This window comes from Coregonus lavaretus (genome assembly GCF_964263955.1).
Source record: "Coregonus lavaretus genome assembly, contig: HAP1_SCAFFOLD_7969, whole genome shotgun sequence".
Taxonomy (NCBI): Eukaryota; Metazoa; Chordata; class Actinopteri; order Salmoniformes; family Salmonidae; genus Coregonus; species Coregonus lavaretus.
Genome location: NW_028156672.1, coordinates 5,956 through 23,565, shown reverse-complemented (window position 1 = coordinate 23,565; position 17,610 = coordinate 5,956). Strand labels below are relative to the sequence as shown.

Genomic DNA, 17,610 nt, shown 5'->3' with positions numbered 1-17,610 from the left:
CTTGGATGCTGACTGACTGAAACTGCATTTCAGAAGTGAATACTGTATTTCAGACAATATACCACGGGTATGGCGTAAAAAATACTATTTATGTTGGTAACCAGTTTCTAATAGCAATCAGGCCAATATACCACGGCATATCCGCTTTGTGTCAAGAACAGCCCTTAGCCGTGGTATAAACCACTCAGTTTATAATGGCCAATATTCCACACCCCCTCAAGCTTTATGGCACTTATTTTGAATATATGGATTTTTGTCAAACTTGTTGAGTTCAGGTCTTCTTGGTTCTGGGTTTGTTGTGTTCAGGTCTTCTTGGTTCTGGGTTTGTTGTGTTCAGGTCTTTTTGGTTCTGGGTTTGTTGTGTTCAGGTCTTCTTGGTTCTGGGTTTGTTGACTGCCTTGACTGTAGATCACAGAGGGGTCCTCCTCAGCTGATTGTGCTGCTGCAGGTCTGAAGAGAGAGAAACAGAAATGAAACAAAGGTTGCGTCCCAAATGTTGGCACCCTATACCCTTTATAGTGCACTGCCTTTGTAGTGCACTAAATAGGGAATATGATGCCATTTGGAACGCATAATGAGCAGTTCCTCAAAACCATCATTACATCAATACATGTCAAAGTAATTTTCTTGAGATGTCCATTGTTGGGTTCGTAGTTTAAGGAAATGACATCACTAGTGGTCACTATGGGTCAACTGTTTTGCTTATTGATGACATCTCCTACAATAAGCAGCAGCATATGAATTACCTTAATGCAGAATATGCTTACTGGGTGGCAGCAGTGGGGCGGTTGAATTTCACAGCAGCGTACTGGACATCCTCGTCCTGTTTCTGGGGTTGAGGCAGTTGGACGGTGGAGTACAGAGGGACTTCCTGGTTTTTGGAGCGAGAGAAGTGGACGCTGGTGTAGTGAACAACATCCTGGTCTACGTTGGCTGCTGTCTGTGTTGCAGTAGGGGAGATGGCCATGCCTGAGATGTTGTCATATACTGGACTAGAGTCTCCCTGATGGAGAAAGAGGACAGACAACATGAGGAGTGGAAATGTTCCACAAAGCAATACCCAGACATCACAGTCATCTTCTGATTCCAACAGACTCACCTGTCCATTTTCTAATATATTTACATTTACGTCATTTAGCAGACGCTCTTATCCAGAGCGACTTACAAATAGGTGCATTCACCTTTTTTTTTTTTTGGGGGGGGGGGGGGGGGTAGAAGGATTATTTTATCCTATCCCAGGTATTCCTTAAAGAGGTGGGGTTTCAAATGTCTCCGGAAGGTGGTGAGTGACTCCGCTGTCCCTGCTATATCACTTGTGTCTCTTGTGTCAGAGGTGGATTTGGAGGCCTTCTTCCTGTTTGTTAATGAATGAATGAATCAATCAATCAATTAAATAATAAATAATAAATAATACAATTCACTCACCTAAACCACGTGAAGCCAGAGAGACAGAGGATGAGAACCAGAACAACCACTATGATTCCAACAGCTGTAGTCATAACTGAGGTTTGTTTAACTATAATATAATATGGATGATGTGAGTACATGGCATGATATAATAAACTAAAAATAAACTTAAATACAGGACATTAATGCAATACTTGTTAAGGGATCTTATAACACAATGTATAGTTATAAACTAAGGAGTAATAATCCAACGTATAATGATTAAGACTAAATTGAAACATGTAGTTTTGTATTGAAGTATTGAAGATGAATCTTGACCTGCTACAATGATCATCAGAGCTGTAAAGTTCTTAGATGCTATTTTATTCCGGGCCTCACAGTAGTATTCTCCACTGTCCTCAGAGCTGATGTTAGTGATATTGTAACTCTGTCCTGATGCTTTTGGTGAGGTTATGTTCTTCTTGTACCAGGTGTATTTGTCCACAGGTGGGTTGGCATCACTGCTGCAGGTCAGAGTCACTGAACTGCCCTCCACTATTTCGCCAGAGGGACTGACTGACACTGAGCTGTCCTTTGGGCCATCTGGCAGACAATATGTATCAACACATTGTTCATACATATTGCTTTACATGAGGAGCATCATGGAACTTACACTTATGATTGAAATAATTGAAATATGAATATAAATATGTGTAACTTAGAAAATAATGTAACAATACAGTGTTTGTGTAGTACCACAGTAGTGAGATGAGTACAATCATGGAACTTGGCCATAGATTGAAATAATAGATAGATAGAATAGATAAGAGATGATGTTACTAAAAGAATACAACTGGAGATGGATCACACATACTCACATCTGACAGTGAGAGTCTCTTCAGGAGAGTGGAGATCCTCATGGCCTTCTACAGCACAGGAGTATCTGCCTGCATCCTCACTGCTGACTGGGTTTAGGAACAGACTGTTAGATTGGTTGGTTACATGTCCGTTCTTGTACCAGATGTAGGTGGGGTTGGGGTTGTCACTCAAGGTACAGGTGTTGGTGATACAGGTCAGTGTCACCTTCTGTCCCTCTGTCACAGTGGCAGGAGTCACCTTCACCTGCAGACCTAAATGAAAGGGGATTAAAACACATATCATGAAGTAATAGTTTGCAGTATTGATAAGATGTGACATGCAGTGTTACCTGTGACAGTCAGAGATGTTCCAGGGAAGGTGGGCTCCCAGTTTTGTCTGATCTGTTATGACTCTTAACTTATACTGCTGAATCCTCCTCTCTCAGGTCTGTGATTCTCAGGGTGGAGTCACTCTGCATATTTCTCAGGTACTCCACACGACCTCCATACCCCGGGCTCAGGATTTGTGGCGCCTCATCAAGTTTTCCTTTTGTATACCAGTTTGTTTCGGAGACTCTATGACCACTGGGATATGTATAAGAGCAGGATATGTCCACAGATGACCCCTTCAAGGTACAGATACTCTGATGGGTGTAAGTCACGTGGAAATAACTGTGACCCCCCCAACATCTGAAACACAAAGTACATTTTTCAAATGGAGTACATATTTTGAACTGTCAACATCCATTAATCGAAATGAAATAGCAGCCCTATTTCATGTCTGTTTCACTGCACATCAACACTGACCAATGATGTATTGGATGATTTTGTAAGACTTTAAAAAGTGTATCAGTCACACTCACACACTGCAGGAGAATTGATGCCTTTTACAGCACAGTAGAAGCTGTCTTCAGTTTTTAAGTAGACTGAGTATGAGGGGGAGGAGTCCTCTTGTACAATCTTACTGTTCCTGTACCAGATGTAGGTGGGGTTGGGGTTGTCAGTCAGAGTACAGGTGGTGCTACAGGTCAGTGTCGTTGACCACCATGTAGTGGTCACCTTCACCTGCAGGTCTGGAGTAGATAACAACATTAAATACCTCAATTACCTGTTGTCTAGTTCAAATGAGGCAGGAGTGGACGTTCTCAAATCATCAATTCAGACATTCCTATTTTACGCATACTTTCATATTATTTATATTATTTAAATACAAATTAAGACAATTTTCCAGAACCAATTAAACAGATCAGCACTATATATAACATCACTGTACCTGTAACAGACAAAGTGACTCCAGGATCCCTTCGGTCTGATCTGTAATAAATCTGAACTTGTACGTAGTGGAGTCACTCTCTCTCAGGTCTGTGATTGTCATGGTGTGGCCATTCTTCTTATCTCTATGGTATGTCACACGACCTTTGCATACTGGGTCATCACTCAGACTCACATAATTCTCCACAGCAACAATTTTTAGTGAACCAGAAGGTTGTTGTGACTTTATACCAACTGGGATATGTGTAAGAGCAGGACAGTTCCACTGATGACCCCTTCAAGGTACAAATACTGTGGTGTTAGTCACACTCCAGCCATTCTGCCCCAGTACAGCTGAAACCCAGTTAGACATCACAAGGACATTACATTAACTTCAATGTCCTTTGACTCACACTAACACTTTGTTCCCGTAGTAGCTGAGTTGAGACATAGATACTCTTTGGTTGAGTGTGAATGGAAACCGTTTAAAGTGAAGCGGACACGCCAAATGTGTCACTAGTAGAACATGAAAATGTTTTGCTTTTAGAAATATCTGTAGATTGACAAACCAGGCAACTAAAAGATACGAATGAGACCATACCTGCTACAGACCAGAGAAAGACCACCAACACACTTCCTGCTGTTCTCAAGGCCATTGTTGCATCTCCCACCCTGCAGTCTTAGAAACATAAACAACAACTCACTCTATAGCTGGTGAATAACTACACCTGATACATTGAAGTATAAACTGGAAATGGGGTACAGGGCCTCATTACTGAAAATGAACCAGGCTCATATTGTGTTGTGTTGTATTGTGCTATATGGTTGTCTATGTGATTACTGTCTGTCTGTTAGTCTATTGCACTGTATATGTATGTGTGTATGTACTGTATGTATGTATGTATGTATGTATGTATGTATGTATGTATGTATGTATGTATGTATGTATGTATGTATGTATGTATGTATGTATGTATGTATGTATGTATGTATGTATGTATGTATGTATGTATGTATGTATGTATGTATGTATGTATGTATGTATGTATGTATTTACAGTTCAAGTCGGAAGTTTACATATGCCTTAGCCAAATACATTTAAACTCAGTTTTTCACAATTCCTTACATTTAATCCTAGTAAATATTCCCTGCCTTAGGTCAGTTAGGATCACCACTTTATTTTAAGAATGTGAAATGTCAGAATAATAGTAGAGAGAATGATTTATTTCAGGTTTTATTTATTTCATCACATTCACAGTGGGTCAGAAGTTTACATACACTCAATTAGTATTTGGTAGCATTGCCTTAAAATTGTTTATCTTGGGTTAAATGTTTCGGGTAGCCTTCCACAAGCTTCCCACAATAAGTTGGGTGAATTTTGGCCCATTCCTCCTGACAGAGCTGGTGTAACTGAGTCAGGTTTGTAGGCCTCCTTGCTCGCACATGCTTTTTTAGTTCTGCCCACAAATGTTTTATAGGATTGAGGTCAGGGCCTTGTGATGGCCACTCCAATACCTTAACTTTGTTGTCCTTAAGCCATTTTGCCACAACTTTGGAAGTATGCTTGGGGTCATTGTCCATTTGGAAGACCCATTTGCAACCAAGCTTTAACTTCCTGATTGATGTCTTGAGATGTTGCTTCAATATATCCACATAATTTTCCTTCCTCATGATGCCATCTATTTTGTGAAGTGCACCAGTCCCTCCTGCAGCAAAGCACCCCCACAGCATGATGCTGCCACCTCTGTGCTTCACGGTTGAAATGGTGTTCTTTGGCTTGCAAGCTTCCCCCTTTTTCCTCCAAACATAACGATGGTCATTATGGCCAATCAGTTCTATTTTTGTTTCATCAGACCAGAGGACATTTCTCCAAAAAGTACGATCTTTGTCCCCATGTGCAGTTGCAAACCGTAGTCTGGCTTTTTTATGGCGGTTTTGGAGCAGTGGCTTCTTCCTTGCTGAGCGGCCTTTCAGGTTATGTCGATATAGGACTCGTTTTACTGTGGATATAGATACTTTTGTACCTGTTTCCTCCAGCATCTTCACAAGGTCCTTTGCTGTTATTCTGGGATTGATTTGCACTTTTCGCACCAAAGTACGTTAATCTCTAGGAGACAGAACGCGTCTCCTTCATGAGCGATATGACGGCTGCGTGGTCCCATGGTGTTTATACTTGCGTACTATTGTTTGTACAGATGAACGTGGTACGTTCAGGTGTTTGGAAATTGCTCCCAAGGATCAACCAGACTTGTGGAGGTCTACCATTTTTTTTCTGAGGTCTTGGCTGATTTATTTTGATTTTCCCATTATGTCAAGCAAAGAAGGTAGGCCTTGAAATAGCTGCTATCCATATTGTCTAATGTAGCCTGTTGTCCATATATAGTCTAATGTATTCTGCTATCCATATATAGTCTATGGTAGCATGTTACACATATATTGTCTAATGTAGCCTGTTATCCATATATAGTCCAATGTAGCCTGTTATCCATGTATAATCTAATGTAGCCTGTTATCCATATATAGTCTAATGAGGCATGTTATCCATATATAGTCTAATCTAGCCTGCTATCAATATATAGTCTAATGTATTCTGCTATCCATATATAGTCTAATGTAGCCTGCTATCCATATATAGTCTAATGTAGCCTGCTATCCATATATAGTTAAATGTAGCCTGTTATCTATATATAATCTAATTTAGCCTGCTATCCATATATAGTCTAATGTAGTCTGTTATCCATATATAGTCTAATGTAGCCTGTTATCCATATATAGTCTAATGTAGCCTGTTATCTATATATAGTCTAATGTAGCCTGTTATCCATGTAGTCTAATGTAGCCTGTTATCCATATATAGTCAAAGGTAGCATGTTATCCATAGATAGTCTAAAGTAGCCTGTTATCCATATATAGTCTAATGTAGCCTGTTATCCATATATAGTCTAATGTAGCCTGTTATCTATATATAGTCTAATGTAGCCTGTTATCCATGTAGTCTAATGTAGCCTGTTATCCATATATAGTCAAAGGTAGCATGTTATCCATATATAGTCAAATGTAGCCTGTTGTCTATATATAGTCTAATGTAGCCTACTATCCATACATAGTCTAATGTAGCCTGTTATCTATGTATAGTCTAATGTAACCTGTTATCCATGTAGTCTAATGTAGCCTGTTATCCATATATAGTCAAAGGTAGCATGTTATCCATATATAGTCAAATGTAGCCTGTTATCTATATATAGTCTAATGTAGCCTACTATCCATACATAGTCTAATGTAGCCTGTTATCTATGTATAGTCTAATGTAACCTTTTCTCAATATAGTCTAATGTAGCCTGTTATCGATATATAGTCTAAAGTAGCCTGCTATCTATATATAGTCTAATGTAGCCTGTTATCCATATATAATCTAATGCAGCCTGTTATCCATATATTGTCAAATGTAGCCTGCTATCTATGTATAGTCTAATGTAGCATGTTATCCATATATAGTCTAATGTAGCCTGTTATCTATACATAGTATAATGTAGCCTGTTATCGATATATAGTCTAATGTAGCATGCTATCTATATATAGTCTAATGTAGCATGTTATCCATATATAGTCTAATGTAGCCTGTTATCCATATATAATCTAATGCAGCCTGTTATCCATATATTGTCAAATGTAGCCTGCTATTTATGTATAGTCTAATGTAGCATGTTATCCATATATAGTCTAATGTAGCCTGTTATCTATACATAGTATAATGTAGCCTGTTATCCATATATAGTCTAATGTAGCCTGTTATCCATATATAGTCTATTGTAGCATGTTATCCATATATAGTCTATTGTAGCCTGTTATCCATATATAGTCTAATGTAGCCTTTTATCCATATATCGTCTAATGTAGCCTGTTATCCATATATAGTCTAATGTAGCCTGTTATCTATATTTAGTCTAATGTAGCATGTTATCCATATATAGTCTAATGTAGCCTGTTATCCATATATAATCTAATGCAGCCTGTTATCCATATATTGTCAAATGTAGCCTGCTATCTATGTATAGTCTAATGTAGCATGTTATCCATATATAGTCTAATGTAGCCTGTTATCTATACATAATATAATGTAGCCTGTTATCCATATATAGTCTAATGTAGCCTGTTATCCATATATAGTCTATTGTAGCATGTTATCCATATATAGTCTATTGTAGCATGTTATCCATATAGTCTAATGTAGCCTGTTATCCATATATAGTCAAAGGTTGCCTGTTATCTATATATAGTCTAATGTAGCCTGTTATCTATATATAGTCTAATGTAGCCTGATATCCATATATAGTCTAATGTAAATTGTTATCCATATATAGTCTAATGTAGCATGTTATCTATATATAATGTAATGTAGCCTGTCGTCCAGATACTGTAATGTGAATATAAACTGCATATATTGTCAATATAAAGAAGTATAGAATTACAAATTATAACTATTAACTAGTAATTTTTAGCATCTCTGTTTAAAGAACTCTGATTGTTCAATCTAGGACAGGAAGTTAGGACAGGAAAATGACGCTTAGTGTGATCTAAACCAACAAAACCACAACCCACCATCACTGTGTCTCATGTTAATACTACTCCTAAACACAACCCACCATCACTGTGTCTCATGTTAATACTACTCCTAAACACAACCCACCATCACTGTGTCTCATGTTAATACTACTCCTAAACACAACCCACCATCACTGTGTCTCATGTTAATACTACTCCTAAACACAACCCACCATCACTATGTCTCATGTTAATACTACTCCTAAACACAACCCACCATCACTGTGTCTCATGTTAATACTACTCCTAAACACAACCCACCATCACTATGTCTCATGTTAATACTACTACTAAACACAACCCACCATCACTGTGTCTCATGTTAATACTACTCCTAAACACAACCCACCATCACTGTGTCTCATGTTAATACTACTACTAAACACAACCCACCATCATTGTATCTCAGGTTAATTCTGCCCATAAACTCATCATTCTTACTCTTACTATTACTCAAAATTCAGGCCATTTTCTAAAAAGTCCCCACTATATTATATTCTTCTCATCACCATGCCCATAACAGAGGAATATGGTTCATGGATACAGACATATAATAATAAAATATACATATTTTAAGATATTGTCAAGCATACTTACAGAGTGAAGGGGAGAGAGGTCTTGTGATGAACTTTCTGGCAGTCTAAGGAAACAGACACTGACTGTGAGGTTTTAGGTCTGTGGTTGACACAACTTTGAAGTAGTGAGAGACCATAGAGTTGGATAAAAGACACACTAGCTACAAAGACTGTTTAAGCATTGACATGACATTGTATGCATCCTTTCAGTATGTTTATCGACTGTCATTATACTCATGGAGGTTGAACAAGAAGAAATTGACAACTTTAAAATGGAGATAGCCCTCAAATGTGCTGCCGATGTTGTAACAGAAGCCAGCATGAAAAGATGCCAAGCTGTGCCCTCTGTCCAACTCTATGTCAGGGACCAAGACGCTGATTCAGAGATGGCTTGCTTCCTCATTCACAGAGGCTGTATTCAAGAGCATCCAAACTGTGACGTGTCATGGGTAAATTGTGACTGACTGACTGATCTACAAATCACCTTGCATGATAAATAACTACTTCATATTATTTGTAGATCAGTCAGTCTCGACTTTAAAGTCGGCTGCAATGTCGAACGCGGCCACATTTACATGCTTGACAACCAAAGATGTCATACGATATTATAATAACTTTCTACAGTACTGTGGAAAGATGTTTAACTTCTGTTTCTTTTTTGTTTTATTTTAAGGTAACAGACGATATAGAATGACAGGATAACCTGCAATATTTAAAAGAAAAAACATTAGTATGTATTGTCTTTAGCTTTGAGCTTATTTACAACATGATGCATACATTACACTGAATCACACTTCATCTAAAATAGGTAATAATGCATACTTTTACAATAAAACAAGCGTGATTATGGTATTAATATTCCTTCTCATAAATGCCATTGGTCAATAATGTCTGACAGCAATACAAAGTAAATCATTTTAACACATCAAGATAAACTTGGTCCAAGATTGTACACATTAAAAAGCTGTTATCAATGTTATCAATATCAGTCACTGAGAAAAGTACATTAGGTAATAAAAAAATCTGGAAATGTCAAAACCCCATAGAAAAATAGCAGAAGCATAATCTATCCCATTTATCATCAATTTACATAATTATCATTACAAGGAAAGAGAATTCAACTCCACATTTACTCAAAAGTTAAAGCTATGGAAAACATTCTGGATCTGATAGCAATATGATAGTAGGAGAATAGAGGTGTGAGGCCTAGTTTTGGACTCCATCACATTGTAGAAACATCTCAAGTATGATCAATGGAAACAGGATGCACCTGAGCTCCATTTCTAGTCTCATAGCAAAGCATCTGAATACTTATGTAAATAAGGTATTTCTGTTTTTATTTTTAATACATTTGCAAAAATGACTGAAAACCTGTTTTCACTTTGTCATTATGGGGTATTGTGTGTAGATGTATATATTATTTTTATTTAATACATTTTAGAATAAGGCTGTAACAAAAATGTGGACAAAGTCAAGGGGTCTGAATACTTTCCGAATGCGCTGTACACTACAAGGTTTTTGTGAAACTTGTTGTGTTCAGGTCTTCTTGGTTCTGGGTTTGTTGTGTTCAGGTCTACTTGGTTCTGGGTTTGTTGTGTTCAGGTCTACTTGGTTCTTGTTTTGTTATGTTCAGGTCTTCTTGGTTCTGTGTTTGTTGTGTTCAGGTCTTCTAGGTTCTGTGTTTGTTGTGTTCAGGTCTTCTTGGTTCTGGGTTTGTTGTGTTCAGGTCTACTTGGTTCTTGTTTTGTTATGTTCAGGTCTTCTTGGTTCTGTGTTTGTTGTGTTCAGGTCTTCTAGGTTCTGTGTTTGTGTGTTCAGGTCTTCTTGGTTCTGGGTTTGTTGTGTTCAGGTCTTCCTGGTTCTGGGTTTGTTGTGTTCAGGTCTTCTTGGTTCTGGGTTTGTTGTGTTCAGGTCTTCCTGGTTCTGGGTTTGTTGTGTTCAGGTCTTCTTGGTTCTGGGTTTGTTGACTGTACTGTAGAGAACAGAGGGGTCCTCCTCAGCTGCTTGTGCTGCGGGTCTGAAGAGAGAGAAACAAAAATGAAACAAAAGTTGTGTTCCAAATGGTGGCACCCTATACCCTTTATAAAGCACTATCTTTCACCAGGGCCTATGGGCTCAGGATAAAAGTAGTGCACTAAATAGGAAATAGGGTGCCATTTGGAATTCATCCGAACTGTTCATCAAAACCATCATCACATCACTCCCTCATTATAGACATGTCATAATAATTGTCTTGAGATGTCCATTGTTGGGTCCATAGTTTAAGGAAATGACATCAGTATTGGTCACTAGGGGTCAACTGTTTTGCCTATTGATGATATCTACAATAAACAGCAGCATATGAATTACCTTATTGCAGAATATGGCAGCAGTAGGGAGGTTCCATTTCACAGCAGTTTATTGCACTTCCTCTTCCTGTTTCTGGTGTTGAGGCATGAATGCACAATATGCATCACTCTTGACATCATCATTGTCTACTCCTCCAATGAGCACATGGCCATTACTACGTTTGAGGACACAGAGGTCGTTAATGTTTTTTCTAATTTGAAAATAATAATAATAGCCTAATACAAATACTGTACACAGTAAAGAAAATGAATTACGGATCAACATCTAAATATTGCTCCCAGCGTTGGTCAAAGCTCAGAACGCTTATTTTCTTGAACTGACTAATTGCGCCTGCCTCTTTGTGAATGAGTGGAATCATGAACAGTGGTTTGTTTGTTATGATCTCTGGCATCCCCCAGATATGCCTCCCTAATTTTATCAGCACATTCACCACTCTCTCAAACGGCTAATTCCCCTTCTCGTGGCACTTGCCGAGGGCGACGTGAAACGAACTACCCCAGGCCGCAGGTTGCTCTGCTGACAGTGTGTTTGCCAGATGCTGTGTCCCGCGACTCCTGCCTTGTCTACAGTCAGTCAGGTCTAGAAGGATGAAGTAAGAATCTAATGTTAAACGGAGCCTACCTCAGCAGGAGAAAACCAAACACTACTAAGCTAGGCTACTGAGACAGACAGTGATGTGGTGCTCATTGGAGAGGCTGAGGCAGGCTGCAATGCATGCAGGTGGAAGTAGAGGGAGACAGAGAGAGAGAGGAAGCAAGCAGAGAGAGAGGTTTTTACAGTGGTTCCCAAACTTGGGGTCTGATCAAACAATTTAGGAACATAAAAAAAGATATGTTTCAATATGAATATCTCCACTTGGCCTATCTTCCCTATAGGCATACATTAAAATGCTATCAACATGCGAACAATACAGTTATAAAAATGTCACACGTTTTTGTTTTGTTGCTGATGCTGCGTGTCAGTGTGAATCATCTCCCATATTTCCTCCCTTTCAGGGGTATAACATTACAACTGTATAGCTAATAGGCTATGTGTTTGTAGATGGACTGAGGTGAATGAACCTACAGCAGCCAAGGAGATAACGGCTGGGGTCATTTTTGCTTGTTTTTTGCTGTTTTCCAAATAACATTTTAAAGTGTTTTAATTGTATAGAAATGCAGTAAATAAGATTCTACTTTCCAACCCCCTGGACATCCAGATTTGGTTGTAAACAAACAAACGTATCCTTAAATGCTGTGTGTTTCCAATGTTCTAGTATTGTTTCTATGTTGCTGTAATGGCAGAATATGCTCACTTGGTGGCAGAACTGGGGCGATTCAATTTCACAACAGCGTATTGGGCATCTTCGTCTTGTTTCTGTTTCTGGACGGTTGAGTACAGAGACACTTCCTGGTTTTCGGAGTGAGAGAAGTGGACGCTGGTGTAGTGAACAACATCCTGGTCTACGGTGGCTGCTGTCTGTGTTGCAGTAGGGGTCATGACCATGCTTGAGATGTTGTCATACACTGGACTAGAGTCTCCCTGATGGAGAAAGAGGACAGAAAACATGAGGCGTGGAAATGTTCCACAAAGCAATACACAGACATCACAGTCATCTTCTGATTCCAACAGACTCACCTGTCCATTTTCTGCTATATCACTTGTGTCTCTCGTGTCAGAGGTGGATTTGGAGGCCTTCTTCCTGTTTTGCACATTGATTAATTAATTAATGAAGTTAACAACAAATCAGAGTGCTACATTTAAAAAATAAACAACATAAAAATATGAATTTTCACTCACCTGAACCACATGAGTCCAGAGAGACAGAGGATGAGAACCAGAACAACCATTATGATTCCAACAGCTGTAGTCATAACTGAGGTTTGTTTCCCTATAATATAATATGGATGATGTGAGTACATGGCATGATATAATAAACTAAAAATAAACTGAAATACAGGACATTAATGCAATACTTGTTAAGGGATCTTATAACACCATGTATAGTTATAAACTAAGGAGTAATAATCCAAAGTATAATGATTAAGATTAAATTGAAACATGTAGTTTTGTATTGAAGTATTGAAGATGAATCTTGACCTGCTACAATGATCATCAGAGCTGTAGAGTTCTTAGATGCTATTGTATTCTCAGCCTCACAGTAGTATTCTCCACTTTCCTCAGAGCTGATGTTAGTGATATTGTAACTCTGTCCTGATGCTTTTGGTGAGGTTACGTTCTTCTTGTACCAGGTGTATTTGTCCACAGGTGGGTTGGCATCACTGCTGCAGGTCAGAGTCACTGAACTGCCCTCCACTATTTCACCAGAGGGACTGGCTGACACTGAGCTGTTCTTTGGTCCATCTAATGTAAAATACAGTGGATTTAAAAAGAGTAAAAATTAGGTCAGTTAAAAATATTATATATACTTTCCACAATTGTACTTTTCCAATTGTACTTTTCCACATGTACTTACATCTGACATTGAGAGTCTCTTCAGGAGAGGGGAGATCCTCATGGCCTTCCACAGCACAGGAGTATCTGCCTGCATCCTCACTGATGACTGGGAATAGGCTATAGACAGGAGAGGAGGTGTTGCTGTTTGGTATAGGCTGTCCATTCTTATACCAACTGTAGGCTGTGATGGGGTCCAGTGTACATTTGGTTCTACATGTCAGTGTGACATTCTCCCTCTCTGACACAGATGTAGGATCCATCTCCAACACAACATCTAGAGAAAAAGGAAACACATCATTATTCTCCTCCTATATATGTCCTCTTATATGATATACTAGATTTGTTTTTTTCTGTCACATACCACTACTGTGTCTGGATGACTGCCCTTAATAAGGTCATTACAGTAATAGATGTGAGATGAGTGACAGATTATCTGTGACAGTCAGGGAGACAGGAGCCAGCAAACTTTCCTCAATAATTATAATTAAACATCACATAGAAATGTATGTATAAACATGATCATTCGTTCAGTGTAACCTGTGACAGTCAGAGTTGTTCCAGTGAAGCTGTATCCCCATCTTGATGTATGTGTGTTGAATATGAACTTGTACTCAGCTGAGTCCTCTTCTCTCAGGTCTGTGATTCTCAGGGTGGAGTGACCTCTCTCCTTCTCTCCACCATACTCCACACGACCTGCATACCCTGGGTCTGTGGTTATGTCCTCAGGGATCAACTTATCACTCCACCTAGCACTCTGTTTAGGACTAAACCAGAGTGATGATGTGACGGTATCATAACCACTGCCATAAGTACATGATATGTCCACTGATGACCCCTTCAAGACACAGATTCTCCTCTTGGTGTAAGTCACTCTGTTGCAGTCCTGACCCTGGACACCTGAAATATAATGGAATCAGATGAGTACATTATACTGTATTTCCTGACTCTGAATGCCTGAAACATAAAGATTTTTGTTATTTCATTTATTTTACTTTCTAAATGTTTCTTGCCAAGAATATATCAATAGCAAGTTCCACTTTGGAAATATTGTAGTTTACTTCAACAGTAAATGTAAATGGAAGTTTCTGAGCATTTAATAAGTCATCACCAACTTTTCAGTTTACAGGCTTTGTCAGGGTTTAATCCACACTCACAGACTGCAGGAGACCGGAGATCCTCATGGCCTTTTACAGCACAGGAGTAGCTGTCTTCATAGTTACTGGAGACTGAGTATTTGTACTGGGGGGAGGTGCTCTCATCTAGATTATGTCCGTTCCTGTACCAGATGAAGGTGGGGTTGGGGTTACCAATCAGGGTACAGGTAGTGCTGCAGGTCAGTGTCTTCCAATACTCCCCTCTTGTCCACATTCCCACAGTCACCTTTAGATCTGAAGTTATGAAACAACAATGGAGAACATCTGTCTGTCAGCACCATTCCAAGGTTCTCACTGAAAATGTAATAAATCATTTGAAGTGGTAACTATACTCTTTATTTCAGATTACAGTACCTGTGACAGAGAGAGTAACATATGAGCCATGAGTCCATAATCCTTCTATAAATGAGAAGGAATATGATGTTGAATCCTGCTCTCTCAGGTCTGTGATTCTCAGGGTGCAGTCATTCTCCTTGTTCCCACGGTACTCTATACGATCCTCATATTTATCTTGGATTTCAGTCCAGCTTCGTTTCTTCCATTTATACCATTTGGTTGTCGTGACTGTATAACCTCTGGGATATGTGTAGGAGCAGGACAGCTCCACTGTTGACCCCTTCAAGGTACAGATACTATTCTTGGTGTAGCTCACACTCCAGCCATTCTGACCCAGTACCACTGAAACACAGTCACACAATACAATGGTATCATAATTAAGTCAAGGTCTTTTGGCTCACACTAACAGTAGGGTTTGTCCACAATTTGTTGCCGTAGTTGTTGAGTTGAGTGTGAATGGAAACCACAGATAAGCATCACTCAGTGAGGTGTGAAAGATAACTATTTAAAGGGAAGTGGAGACGCATAACAGAACACACCAGAATAATATTATGATTCTTATCCTTTTAGAAATGTCTGTAGATTGTTAAACAGAGCAACTAAAAGACAAGAATGAGACCATACCTGCTACAGACCAGAGAAACACCACCAACACACTTCCTGCTGTTCTCAAGGCCCTTGTTGCATCTCCCACCCTGCAGTGTTAGAAACATAAACAACAACTCACTCTATAGCTGGTGAATAACTACACCTGATACATTGAAGTATAAACTGTAAATGGGGTACAGGGCCTCATTACTGAAAATGAACCAGGCTCATATTGTGTTGAGTTGTATTGTGCTATATGGTTGTCTATGTGATTACTGTCTGTCTGTAAGTCTATATGTATTTAATGTGTGTGACGTGTTTCATGTCTGTCTACGTCTTTCTATTTAAGATGACATGATGTATGATGCAAAAGTAATTTCCTAATGGATTAAATAAAGTCATCATCATCATCAACAACATCAACAACAACAACAACAATCACTTATTGAACAGATCTGTAGTACTGTAAACAGATATTTCTATATTGATTGTTCTGAAGTTGTTTTATTCTCAGAACTCCAAATAAAGGAGGATAAATGTTCAATACTCTACGGTCCGTCAAGCTGTACAGCAGCCTGAAGACTGACCACCAGGTTCAATGATAGCTCCTATCCCCAAGCAGTGAGGCTAAACATCAAGTGACACACACACACACACACACACACACACACACACATACACACATACACATACATACATATATACAGTGGGGAGAACAAGTATTTGATACACTGCCGATTTTGCAGGTTTTCCTACTTCCAAAGCATGTAGAGGTCTGTCATTTTTATCATAGGTACACTTCAACTGTGAGAGACGGAATCTAAAACAAAAATCCAGAAAATCACATTGTATGATTTTTAAATAATTAATTTGCATTTTATTGCATGACATTGCATGACATAAGTATTTGTAATACCAACATGTTTCAAGCAGACCACCATAGTCCCCGTGCCCAAGGACTCTAAGATAACCTGCCTAAATGACTACCGACCCGTAGCACTGACGTCTGTAGCCATGAAGTGCTTTGAAAGGCTGGTCATGGCTCACATCAACAGCATTATCCCAGAAACCCTAGACCCACTCCAATTTGCATACCGCCCCAACAGATCCACAGATGATGCAATCTCTATTGCACTCCACACTGCCCTTTCCCACCTGGACAAGAGGAACACCTACGTGAGAATGATATTCATTGACTACAGCTCAGCATTCAACACCATAGTGCCCTCTAAGCTCATCACTAAGCTAAGGATCCTGGGACTAAACACCTCCCTCTGCAACTGGATCCTGGACTTCCTGACGGGCCACCCCCAGGTGGTAAGGGTAGGTAACAACACATCTGCCACACTGATCCTCAACACGGGGGCCCCTCAGGGGTGCATGCTCAGTCCCCTCCTGTACTCCCTGTTCACCCATGACTGCATGCCCAGGCACGACTCCAACACCATCATTAAGTTTGCCGACGACACAACAGTGGTAGGCCTGGTCACCGACAACGATGATCCAGAAAATCACATTGTATGATTTTTAAGTAATTAATTTGCATTTTATTGCATGACATAATTAGTTGATCTCCTACCAACCAGTAAGAATTCCGGCTCTCACAGACCTGTTAGTTTTTCTGTAAGAAGCCCTCCTGTTCTCCACTCATTACCTGTATTAACTGAACCTGTTTGAACTCGTTACCTGTATAAAAGACACCTGTCCACACACTCAATCAAACAGACTCCAACCTCTCCACAATGGCCAAGACCAGAGAGCTGTGTAAGGACATCAGGGATAAAATTGTAGACCTGCACATGGCTGGGATGGGCAACAGGACAATAGGCAAGCAGCTTGGTGAGAAGGCAACAACTGTTGGCGCAATTATTAGAAAATGGAAGAAGTTCAAGATGACGGTCAATCACCCTCGGTCTGGGGCTCCATGCAAGATCTCACCTCGTGGGGCGTCAATGATCATGAGGAAGGTGAGGGATCAGCCCAGAACTACACGGCAGGACCTGGTCAATGACCTGAAGAGAGCTGGGACCACAGTCTCAAAGAAAACCATTAGTAACACACCACGCCGTCATGGAT

At 39.5% G+C, this 17,610-nt stretch overlaps 1 protein-coding gene across 1 annotated transcript; it reads right to left on the bottom strand.

Moving 5' to 3' along the window:
• Positions 1-302: 302 nt before the first annotated feature.
• On the bottom strand, positions 303-15,641 carry LOC311126097 (uncharacterized protein; the record flags this gene model as incomplete). Its single annotated transcript, XM_084200122.1, has 12 exons — positions 303-450; positions 768-1,003; positions 1,306-1,354; positions 1,426-1,516; positions 1,726-1,989; positions 2,265-2,516; positions 3,107-3,213; positions 12,315-12,541; positions 12,638-12,701; positions 14,697-14,844; positions 14,965-15,288; positions 15,571-15,641. Coding segments are annotated over 12 exons (1,981 nt in total), but the record flags the coding sequence as incomplete, so codon positions are not given.
• Positions 15,642-17,610: the final 1,969 nt, after the last annotated feature.